This window comes from Coturnix japonica, chromosome 21, assembly GCF_001577835.2.
Source record: "Coturnix japonica isolate 7356 chromosome 21, Coturnix japonica 2.1, whole genome shotgun sequence".
NCBI lineage: Eukaryota > Metazoa > Chordata > Aves > Galliformes > Phasianidae > Coturnix > Coturnix japonica.
The window spans coordinates 830,628-843,309 of record NC_029536.1 but is presented as its reverse complement, the minus strand read 5'-3'; the positions used below and the strand labels follow the sequence as shown (position 1 = coordinate 843,309).

Below are 12,682 nucleotides of genomic sequence, written 5' to 3'. Positions count from 1 at the left end.
AACCCAACCGCACTGTGGTGCTCAGCAATGGGACACAGCCCTGTGCCAGGCTGTGGGGGATGGAAAAACCCCAAACCTGAGCTCTGGGCTGTTCCAAGCCTGCTGGACTTCCAAAGCTGCTGCTCCTACAGAGAGTGGAGGTGCTTACAGCTCTTATCCACACACAACACCTGCACCAACCTCAGCAGCAGAAGTTTCCAAGAGCATTTCAGGAGCAGATGCTCTGACAACAGTAGGATGCAGTGCAGAGGGACCAGCAGCTACCTCGCCTCCAGCACTGCCTTTGTCCTCACCTCACCTCCCTTTGCCTTCAAGCACAGCTCTCCTTTACACGCTGTGCTCACGTTTCAGTCTCCTGATGGTGCCGATAATTGCCCATTACTCAGGGTGGAACAGAGATGCACGTAACAACAAGCCAGCAGCCAGCTCCCAACTTGCCACTACACTCATCTGCTCAAACGCTTCTTCTCAGCTTCACTTTATCCCACTCCTCTGCCATTTGGATAGAGCGCAACCCCCACACATGGGCTATATGGGCAGCAAATGGCAGGGAACATGGGCAGCAGGGCATCATCTTTGGTGCTCAAACCATGAGGCACTGCCAAAGGCATTCACACCTGCTGGAATCAACAGAACCAAAGGAGAGCACACAGCTGTGCTGAGTTCTGCTGTGCTCTGTAGGATCACAGAGAGAACAGGGGCCTCCAGGTGCGATGATTTCACATAGGACCCCAGCAGAGAATAACGACCTCTCCTTTACAGGTTGGCTGCACAAGGACATAACCCACAGCACTGCAATTAGCCACTCAACACGAATGCAGGGATCCAACGGAGCACTGTGTGTACACAGAGCAGATTTTAAAGCACTTGAGACTCCAATTATATGTGCACCACCATTACACAAAGCACCTCTTCACTCCCTGTTTGCACAAGGAGGCTGCCCACGAGATGCCCGTGCAGCAGCTCATTGGGCACACTTTGCTTTTGGGACCAGAAGTTTGTATCCCAAGCAAAGCTTGATCACCTTGGAGAAACCACGTGAGTTAATGCAGTCAGGGATGGAAGCACCAACTGCAACGTGAGCTCTGTGATTCTGATCTCCAAGCCATAACAGCTCCCCATTTCCTGAGCTCTGCCACATCTTCCCCATGAGCTGATAATGCTTTTATATTCAGCAGCTTGGGGCAGTTGTTCATTGGGATCATCTCGCAATAAGACAACACGATCCTTGATCACTGCACTGCTCACAGGCACCCAAAGCTCTCAGCAGACTTCACACATTCCCCACTATTTCTACCATCTTTAGGCAGCCTCAGTCCCTGTGTGCTGCTAATTCAGCTGAGCACGCAGGGATGAGGAGGCAGATGTATGAGCTTACAGAAGTTATCCCTTACTCAACATCCCCACTGATCATCACACAAATACTCAGCTTTCCAATGCATTCAACCAAGCCACGTAACTGTGCAGCAAGCAATAGAAACTCAGTTCTTCCCCAAAACTCTGCCAGAAATCACTTCTCAGAATAAATATGTTACAGTGTGACTATAAGAATCCAAGCTGCTATATGTAGTCAGATATACAGGAGGTCACTGGGATGGAAACCAAACTGCTGCCAGCCCAGGGTCCCACCTAAAGGCTCAGCTACCCACCCCCAGGGCAGCACTAACCCACCGTGGGCTGAGCCCAGCACATACCTGGTCTCATCTCGGTGTGGCCGGCACTGTACCCTGCCCGACCCAGGTAACAAGGATAGCAGCTCCTCCATTGATAACGGTAGTGATTGCCGGCAGCGCCGGGGATGCCACCCAAAAAACCGAAGCACCAAAGCAGCATCCGAAAGTGCTCCTGCCTCATGCTGGGAAGTTAAGAGGTGAAACGGAAGGACAGGGGAAAAAAAAACCCAAAACACCCAAAAAAAAAAACAAACCCAACAAAACCGTCTGCGCCAAGTGCGGTCCCGCAGCGAGTGAGGGAGCCAAAAAACAACAACAAGAAGGGAAAAATAACAACAAAAAGTCCCATACAGGCACAGCGGGCGGGCAGGGCTCTATAAGGGGCGATCCACCGCCCCCCGCAGGTGAGGGTCGCTCCGGGAAGCGCCGCCCCCAGCCCCGCACCGCCAGCAGCGGCCGGGACACCGCGTTCCTCCGGAGGGGAAGAGAAGGGGCTGGACGGGAGCCGGGGCGGGGGCTCAGGGCGGCGAGAGGACGGCGGAGCAGCTCAGGAAGCTGCCTGCATGGATGGACGGAGGAATGGATGGAGGAATGGACATGGGTGCCCAGCACGCAGCCCCCCCCCACCCAGGTGCCAGCAATCCAGTCCAGCTGACATCACCACCCACCCGACCCCCCGTGGGGTAACACACGCCTTAATGCTGCTGTTGCCCCCCAGCCCAGGTGCCCGCTGTAAAGCAATCAGCCCCAACCTCCCTCTAACGGCACGCACCTGGTGAAGCTGTATGTGCAAAGCTTCCCCCCCCCCGTGCCTTCCTTACAGCTAAAATATGGACAAAACTAAGTTTAACTAAAGAGCAGTTCTATAGAGAAATCCACAACATTCCCCCGTAACGTGGATCCTCGAATTTTATTTTACCTTTCTCGTTAAGCAAGAAATAAGAATAGCTCATTGCATTTTCCAAAGGCGAGCTCAAAAGGCTCATTTTGCTTCTGGAATGGTTTGAAACAATGAGCTTGTAGGGCTGAGCTGGGGATGGGGGGGAAGAGAGGGGAGGGGGTGAGCGGGGCTGCTGCTTTTAGAAGTCTTTGGCTGTAGTAAAATTCCAAATTAAAACTTGTGGTTGTGGCTGCAATGAATTGCATTCCATAGAAGGTTCTGAAGCACGGAGAGGAGCTGAATCCAGGAAGGAAAACACTGGGGGCTGCTAAGAAGGATGGGGGGGCTCCAGACATGAGCACCTATGGACCCATATGGGGGCAGCTCCCAGCACACCACAGAGCACCCAATGATAAGTCACAGCTTATCATTGCTGCCCCCCTCCTTGGGAGGGCCCCTCCAGCCCTGCTACAATGGGCAGAGCTGCCACTTTTCCTGTTAATGCTTCTGGTGGTGCTGACGTGCAGCTATGCCATAAAGCTATGAAAAATGCTCTGGGCAGACTCCCTTGTGCCAGCAGTGTTATTAGGATGCTGTCTATACGAAATGATCCTGGCTTGGAATGCAACTCCCTGGCTGCAAACACAAACCAGAGCCCTTCCCCCACTTCCAGGACCTGGGAACCCCCCTTGGCTGAGCACAGCTCAGACCCCACTTACATCCCACCGACAGAAACTCTATGGGAGCCGCTGCTGCTCAACAAACGATGTGACAAACTCATTCCATCTCATATTTCCTTACGCCGCTATTAGAAAAGTCATGCAAGGCTTTGCTGAACGGCTCCGTGGTGCGGCGCGTGTATCGAGAGCACTTTGGGCTTGAACAGAAACTTATGATGTAAGCTATGCTTGGCCAGGTCTGAGCCAGCCCGAGCTTCCTCCTCACCTCATTTACTGCGGCTGATGAAGTACGAGGGGGAGGTTTGGATATGGCAGCAGCAGGTCGTGCTGGCTTCCTGGCTTGAGGAGCAGCAGCACCAGAGGGGTCCTGTATGCAGTGCCTGGGTCACTCCCATGGAATTCCATTCTGATCCAGCTTTGGCCTTACTGAGCTCTTGTAAGAACCCAAAGTACAGCTGAAGAAGTGGGACTTTGTGGTCCAATAGTGCGCTAAGGGCTGAGGTTCTTTAAGTTAATTCCACACACAGATATAGGTCAATGAACTCAGGTGGCTGAAACTCATCCAGAACCACCCAAACCAGGTTCCTTCTGACTGTTCTACACTGAAAACAAAACAAAGTGAGAACACAAAAGCAATCCAGGAACCCCTACAGCAAATCAGCAACACTGAAGGCAAAGGAGTAAAGCGTGGGGTGATGGCCCAGGGTGGGAAATGACTTAATGCTGCTGCAAACTTGAGCTCCTGTCCCTGGGATGGGACTTCTGGCTGATCTGGTGTTGGCTAATGGATGTAGGAAAGGCTTCCGCAGCCTTCAAGTCTATATTGGAAAATATTGCATAGCAGCAGCTTGAGGAGATGGAGCAGAGGTAGAACTTCTAGGACTGGTGTGAAACAGAAATCAGGTTTGTTTCATATATATATATATGTTAGGAATACAGAAGTGCTTGAGCAGCCCCATTTGCAGCTATGAGCCGCAGCCAACAGAGCAGTGATGCTCTACAGGCACCTGAATCAGCTGAGAACTTGGATCGTACAAAATACACTCAGTGCAGCTCAGGTTCAAACCCAGTGAACACAGATGGGAGTTGGTGCCACCCAGGGACTCAGTGCTGGCATTAATGAGCTCATCAGACAGCTCCCAGACGGGCACGGGAACTAATTGGCTCCTTTCCTGGTAGCATGAGCAGAAAAGCCCAGGATGGAATAAATCCACGGAGGATTTGCTTTCTAAATATAATCCTGCAAGCTCAGAAGTGAAAGCAGAGCACAGAGCCAAAGTCTGCTGCTGCTTTGTGGGTCAGACCGAGGGGGCCCCGCACCTCTGAGATGCCACGTGTGTCCATTTATCACTGTGCCCAATGAGTGGCTCTGCACAGCCCCATCCCCACTTTGGCTTTGGTCAAAGAACCACCAGCTCTTCTGCTAAGTCCCAGTGGCCCCCCCAACAAGGACCAAAAGGGGCAATGGGGAACAAAGGGCTGTTTGTTTCCACCCCATTCCCAACACCCTCAATAATCCCCGCCTGGGGAGTTCAGGGGAAACTGAAAATATCTCAGCTTGGAGAAGATAAGGGCAGAGCTGTTTGGTTCACACATCTCTGCTGTGGGACGGGGCCAGGAAATACTTCTCAGTTATTTTCAACAAAACATGACGAATGCACCAAATTGGCAAGAAAAAGACATTCTTCTACTGAGTTTTCTGATGTCCAAAGTGGTATCCATCCACAGCAATGGCTCTTTCCCAGTTTGTCAGTAAGTTTTGTTCATGGTTTGGAATCCTTTTGGACTTTCTGCTAAGCCAACCAATGCTGAAATAAGTGAGAAGGCCACCAGGAAGACACGACGGCCCCAAATGGCAGCAGGAACGCTCAGCACTGTGATAGCAATGGACAGGCTTTGGATTTCTGGTCTGCGGTGGGAGCTGACAAGTCCATGATGTGCAGCTGGCATTGACTAACACAAAACCCATTTGGTGTCTTATAGACATGGACTGAACCTTCTCTTTCACCTTCATCTGAAAACAGGTTTAAATGTGAAAGATGGGGAATGATGTGATGCAAGCAGAACGTGTATGAGCGTGCACATGCATGGCATTGTGTAACAAAAAGTGCAGCACTTCTAATGCAAGTCAAGAAGCAGGACTAAGCACGTGGTAATATAAGTAGCAGTAATTTAAGCAGAAGGCAATTAGCAAATTCATTTCATACGATGGGCTGGAAAACAAACCACTATTTAACATGACAGATGTTGCTGCTGAGCTCCTACCCCCACTGTCACCTCCATTCAGCGTCATCATTTGGAAGCTCATTTCTAGGAAATAACCAAGCAGTGCAGTGGGGTCAGGGCACCCAGCTCTGCCCCAGACCTCTCTTGTGACCAAAGCAGCACTATCACCCCAAAGTTCAAATGGGAGCTCTTAGCAAGCACTGGAGATGCTTTGCATCCAAGCATTTTCACACCTGCTCTACAGACACGATAGCTGCTTTAATTAGTCCCACAAAACAGGCTGTGTGTGCTGCCAAGGTTCCCGATGTGCAGCTCACCAGCCAGCTGTATGGCCCCAACAACAGCCCCCAGCGTCAGCTCCCTGCAGAGCACCAGGACAGAATGGGCTGGGATGGAGCCCACACCAAGAACAGCACCAGGAGCTGCACCAACCTTTGGCCATTCCAGTTACAGCCCACGATGAACCCCAGGTTAGGAAATGCTGCATTTCAGTCTGACGTGTGAAATATATGGGGAGATTGCAAAGAGATGGATCAGCTGCTGGCAAACTCCTGACGTTTGGCACTAAGCGAGGCACTCCACGCATGGATTTGTACTTGAGAAGCTGAACTTCGTGCCCTGTAGAGAAGCATTTCCTTCTCAAAAGAAAGAAGACAAATGGAGACGATACCATTGGAAGGCGTTGCTCTGGATGGAGGAGAAATGGGATGCAGCTTCAGCCATACCGTGCTCTGTACATTTCCTCCTGCTAATGCGGATAGATCTCGTGTCTCTTGCACTCACCGAGCACTGATGGAGCTCCGTGCTCCCAGCTGAACGGCCATGGGTTGCAGCGGGGACACCGCAGGGACACGGCCGGGACACCGCCGCCCTCTGCCGGCAGCGGAGGGGGTTCGGCTGAGCCGTCCCGTCGGATTAAACCCTACAACTTCACATCGGGTCATAAGGAATGGAAGGGATCTCAAGCTAACCACAGAGATGGAGAAGGGTGATGGAGAACCACCATTTAACTCCCTCTTCTAATGTAGACCTGAGATATTATTCGTGCAGTTGGCACTGGATCAGTACAACATAAAGCCAGTGAATTGAAGTTGAGAAAGACCACTAACACCACTGAGTTCAACTCCAGTCCACCTCACTGTGCCCACTGAGCACGTCTACATCTCCACACTGGGATGGTGACCCCCTACAAGCAGGCACAGCCAAAAGTGCTGCCCTATGTGCTTTGCTGCAAGAACAGAGAGAGGGGCGACTCTTCCCTTCATGTTTTGTATAAATAAGCAGCGCGGTTACGCTCTGCAAACAACGCTGTCAGAAACGTTAGAGCTTGGATTTATCAAAGCGTTACGAGATTTCCTTCCAGCTGAAGCATCCGTAAATACAGCACAGAGCATTCCCAACCCAGGACGTGCAGCTCCCCGGGACCTCAAAGGATGTGAGCATGGGATGGATCTTCAAAGCAGGGGAAGAACAGTCGGTGTGTCAACAGCGAGAGCAGCAGCAGCCTCTGAGCTCTGCCATAAGCCTTGGCTTTTCCTCTCAGTCTATAAATACCTCTCTATAATGGAGAGAATTCTTCTTTGACACTTCTATATAATGGATGCAGCATAAAAACGTAGCACGCTTGGCAGCCCGCCGAGGCTTCCCCTGGGGAGCCCAACAAACACGCCGCTGTTTGATGGGTTATTTTCCTCCCCATTCTACAGCCAATGCTGCATTGCACGGAGGATTCCCAAAGGAAAGAGCCTCTATTCCTGCCCTGCTGGAGCTGCACAGGCTTCCTTCAAAGCTCCCAACCCTCTGTGAGCTCATGGGTCTGTTTGCTGGCTTTGGTTCTTCCCCATAAGGACAGTCTGACATAGAGCTCAGACATCTCCCTGCAGCCCCTACCAGTGCAAACAACACAAGCCCCCATGATTGTGCTCTCAGTGCTGCCCTAATAACACATGGGAATGATTTGTCAAGATGTTATTATATATAAGCATAAACAAAGCAAATTCAACTGTAAACACAACAGAAGCAGAAGAATCCACACGACGCCTGTGTGCTGAGCAGCCCTTCTTGGGCCAATTCTCTGCTGTTTTGGGGCCAAATGGTTCAAAATCAGCTACATGATGGATCTCCCCAAAGAGCCCATCCCACCAACCCACTGTGCCCCATTCCCAACCTACCCACACATCTCCCAGGTGCTTGCTTTAAGCTCCTCCAGCCAATGGCCTCATTGGCAGGACCTTAAGGATCAGTGAGAGGGCAGAACATGACTCCTGGCATTGAATGGACACTGATAACAGCCTGGCACAGAATGGTTTCCTGGGCAGTGAAGGCTTGACAGCATGTTTTCAGGAGCAGTAATGATAGAGGAGAATGCTGCACTATTGATGTAGGACATAAAAGCTCCACGTCCTGCAAGAGCTGGTCTGACACTCAGGTATTTCAGCTAACTCACACGAGTGAGGAGCAATAAGAGCCAGCAGGAATCCTCCACTGAGCATCTTCCAAAGGTCAGCAGCGTTGGCTGCTGGCTCCTGCCAACAAACATCCATCCTGGGGCTGGAACAGAGTCAGGAGCAATGAAATACCACAATGAGGATTACAGCTCAAGGAAATAAAGGCTGAGAAGCAGAAAGCCGGGCTGTGACAGGTCAGAGCCGCGCTCCTTCCAGGCACTTGGCAAACTCATGCTTATAAGCAGCACTAATGCCAATTGTAGCTCTTATTGAGGCTTGCTCACTCGGCACAATGGCAGCAGACATTTTGTCCTGGAGAACTGGAGAGTTCCTGGGAAAAAATAATCTTTCTCCCCATCTCTTTGTCTCAATATAATTAAGGTCAATACTACAAAGTGTCCGAGGGGGGGAAGCTCTTTGTAGGGGCTCTCAAGAGCTGCAGTAGTGTTTGTAGTACAAGATTGTCTCTGTACGACCGCTGATTACTGATCTCATTATTTAGATTTGATGACAAAAGCCACTTCTGTTCCCAGATGGACAATAGGTGTCAAGAGCAAAAAAAGTTACAATAACAAATTAGGGCCCATTTGTGCCATCCTTGGTGTTTGGCAATTAATGGTGGGATGAACCACCACAGTGCAGCTGAAAACAAAAAGCAATGCTGTTTAAAGGACGTTTAATGAGCACGTTTTATGTCGTCCTCAGCAAGTTCGTTGCCAGGCCACAGAAGACATTTATCCACGCTTCCTTTATCTCTGAGGGGTCATCGCTGCTTGTTTCTTACTATAACCACAAGTTTAAACTAAAAAGCCAAAGGTGAAAAGAAGGATCCCGTGACTGTGTGTATCTGGTGCCCATCAGCTCAGCTTCTGCTGCCCTGCAGTGCAATGTGCTCACAGACACAACATCCCCTGGATTCACGAGACCCAACCTCCCCCTCCAGACACTGCACACCACATTGCTGGCACAGTGAGGGAACCCAGCGTCCCACTGCTCCTTTATTAGTGCACGCAGCACCATAGGACCCTTTGATCTCAGGCAATCAGATTAAGGTCATGGAACAGCAGCTCTGACCTCCAACACCAACGGCTCAGAACAACAGCTCCGGCACAAGGGAGGCAAGAACAGGTTTGGAGCTCCACTCACATTTAAGCAGGGCACATAAGTCTCACAACCCCAAAAATAAACCCCTTGCAGCCAGTGGGAACATAAAGAGGGGTACAGAGGCCCCACAAACACTAAATTATGCAAAAAGTAATGTCTGCACAACTATACATTGCACATACATCTGCATGCACAGGTTTAACCACAAGAGAAACCGAAGCCCCATAAAATTAAGCACATCTGGGAGGAAACAACAACACAAAGACTGGAAAATCTCAGCTCAGGACAACCAGGGAAGGCTGGGTTCTTCATCCCATGTATGGCTGGATGCTCTACATAGGATGCTCTGCCCAACCAGCACATGGCTGGATGCTCCATAAGTGACAGTAACAAACCCCTTTGCTGGCTGGAGCCACCCTTGATTTATTTGTGAGGTTTGCCAATGGAAGAACAACACGGCTGCCCCAGCAGAATGCCAAACCTGCCTGCAAACAGCAGCATCCCGACTCCTTGGCTGCTGGAGGAGAAGTGCTCTGCTTCATTGAGCCTGGGTATTATTAATGGTGGAATCCATCCAGCCAACTGGCAGCTGAGGAACAATTGCTGCTATTTAATCTCAGAAACAGATTTTAAATTGGCCTCATGGACCTTAAAACCATGAAAGGTTCAGCACAGCATCTCACTGCCATTCCAAAACTGGCACTGAGCTCTGGCTGGGCTGGAAATCCCTTGAGATAAATGCAGGGTTGGTGCACATATACGTTGCTCTGGTTCTGGCTGCAAAGAGAGCCTCCATGTTGTCTTTTTTCCCTTCCAAATTAAAACACAACCTTCCCAACCTTGGCTTCCCAACACCCAACAGCCCTCAGCCAAGGCAATGGGGCAGCGCAGGGCCACAGTCACAGCAGGGAGTGAAATGTGCTTCCTCTCCAAACACCCAAATTCCCCAAGCAGCAAACAAAGAAAGTGCACAGCAGAAGACTTTGGTTTTGCAGCTCAAACAATGGCATCCCTCAATCTTTATCCCCTCCGTTTCTGACCCAAAACTGAAGGAGGAAGGTGAGGAGCTGGTGGTGGATGGGTCTCTCAGCTCATCCAAACGTGTGTCACCTTTTGAGTGGACCAGAGAATGAAATGGAGCTAAACTGCAAGGAAGGCTGAGCAGCCCCACTTCTGTTCTGAGCCAGTCAAGTGCAAAATGAACACACAGAGGCTGAACGCTCAATTAGGCTTCTGAAATCAAAGCACCTCAATTGAGCCACAAGCAAGGCTGTGATTTTTCCAGAGAGATACGTTTCTTAAAACTCATTAAACACAGAAAATCTATTTCCTAAAGGTTTGGTAAAACAAAAGCAGAACTGAAGCTCGGATGCTCATCTGAGGCCACAGATCCTGCACATTGAGAGCCAAAACAGAGCAAAGGCCGTGCAACACACCCTGCAGCACCATCCATCACAGCCAGCACTGCAGGGCTGGGAGAAGAGATGTGATGCACTCAAGGTTTGCACGGAGCTCTCTGGGGCTCCCACCAGCAGCATTGCTTTGTGCTTAACTTTAAGTGCTCGATAGCACTTGGCAGCAGCCATGCAGTACTTACAGTGCAGGCAGGCAGGGTTCCATGGGCGCTGAGCCCAGCCGGTGCAGCAGCGATACGCAGCACGGCGCTGCAGGCGATACAGCTGCCTGTACCCAGCGTGGTATGCAGTCCTGCAACAGCAAACAGCAATGGGCAGTACATCTGATCTTCCCCCCCCCATCCAACTGCTATGGGGCTCCTTCAAGCCATGCAATGGGGCTGAGGGTGTCCTCTGCTCCTGGGATGGATCCGGAGCACAAATAAACACAAGCCGTGCTTTTTGCCCCTGCTGTGCACGCACAAACATCAGCACGGGGATGGAACTTTTGAAGCTTCATTGGCAGAACATGAAAACTGCTCCAGCACAGCAAAAAGGAGACAAACAACAACAAATATCTGGCGCGGCCACTGCAAATATTTATCCCGGCTCGCTCTGCCTGTTTGGTTCTGTCTGCACATCTCTGCAAACAGAGCTGAGTGAGGGTGAACCATCGCTCCCCACAAAGGGAACCCTCAGCATCCCTCTGTGCCAGTCAGCAGATGGAGGCACAGCAGAGAGATGCAAAAGCAGATCCCAGTTTCTCTATAAGCTGTCAGCAAATCCTGGAGGGGAGAACTGTGCTGTGGGGTTTACAGCGCCACAACTAAAGGCTGAGGGGACAGCAAAGCACTCTTAAAAGACACAGTTTGCTCCCTTATTGCCACAATACAGATCTAATCCCAGCAGCAATTACAGCAATTACACGACAGGAAGAATTCCTACACTTAAGACTGAAAAGCTGCCTCTGGCCAAAGATGCTTTGTTGGCATTATTGCTGCTATTCCACACCGGCTTGCAACTGCTTGGTAGGGCCAAAAAGCAAGAGGGGGGCAGGAAGAGCTTGTGGATATTAAAGCTGGGCTTCTGCACTCCAAGGAAGTTTTCCAAAGCAGCCAAATGATTAACAGCAATCTGTGATGCTTAATTGGAAAGGAAGGGCTGCCCTGCCCCTGGAATGACAGCAAAGGGGGGGAAAGAAAGAAGCAATGGGAAGCAGCCCCCAACCCCAGCACAGCACCAGGTGCTCTCTGCTACTCACATGCGGGGCTGCAGCTCAGTACCAGCAGCAAGGGAAGAGATCCACAGTGCAAGGACGAGCGCCAGCATGGGAGCCTCCATGGCAGCACCTTAATGCTGGGGGTCACCAATGGAGCACATCCACCCCCCCGGCTGCTTCCTCAGCTCAGTGCAGTCCATGGGAAACTATCACAGCATGTGATGGGTGGGAGCCAACAGCAAACCTGGCTTCTGGTGCTGCAGGGACATACAGTGACTTCTCCTCTTGGCAGCTGCTTATTGACACGGTGTGAACATGTGGGGGTTCACAGAGCCGGGTCCTGTCCTGCTGTGCAACCCCATATGGTTGGGGGGGGGGGGCTGAGCTGCTTCCCCCCAGGTCAGCTCACACTCAATGTTTGCTCCTTTCTCTCAGTCCTAATGGGCAGAAATCCCTCCCACAGCTGTGCCCGGCCCCACCAGAGGAGGGGGCAGAGCTGCAGAACAGCAGCAGAAATAACCACGGTGCTTTTTTTGTTTTATCCCTAAGAAACAGTTTTGATGCAGGACTCAAAGTCAGCTCCTGGACACCCCTTTCCAACACACCCGGAGGGACCTCATTGAGGTTTGGTGTCCCTATGAACTGTAACAGAAAACAATCCATCCCTCTGCCCGAGGAGACCCTGTAAAGGTGGGGAGGAACCACAGTGCAAAAGGAGCAGATCTGGAGGAGCAGGGGAATAGGATGGGAACGCTGCCGACCTTCCCCTAGCACAGTCCTCGTCTTACAGGGGAAAGCAGACCCGGAGGAGGTGATGGGGGTTTGCTGGAGCTGAGCAACATGGAATCATCAATAAGACCTGTAATACCATCAGCTCCATTCTCAGCGGAGCCGGGGCAGCAGAGAGGATACGAACGGGTAGAGGACGGGCCATAAGGAACCACAGCTGCGCCCGATGGCAGCCACGAGAGCCCGTCGGTTGGGCACGAGGCTCTGGCTGCAAAGCGGACCCTGCAAAGCGGTTGGACGCCCAACCCGGCCCCGTCCGCCCCCTCGAGC

General features: G+C 51.2%; 1 protein-coding gene across 1 annotated transcript in view; it reads right to left on the bottom strand.

Annotated features, from left to right (window-relative positions):
- The window catches only part of MEGF6 (multiple EGF like domains 6), a 31,018-nt gene extending 18,381 nt beyond the window's left edge, over window positions 1-12,637 (bottom strand). The window contains exons 1-2 of the mRNA XM_015882621.2: window positions 11,666-12,637; window positions 10,608-10,717 (exon numbers count right to left, since the gene is read on the bottom strand). Of these exons, the coding sequence (XP_015738107.2) occupies window positions 10,608-10,717; window positions 11,666-11,745 (190 nt within the window). The 5' untranslated portion in view covers window positions 11,746-12,637. The remainder of the gene's footprint in view (window positions 1-10,607; window positions 10,718-11,665) is intronic.
- Between the last annotated feature and the right edge of the window lie 45 nt (window positions 12,638-12,682).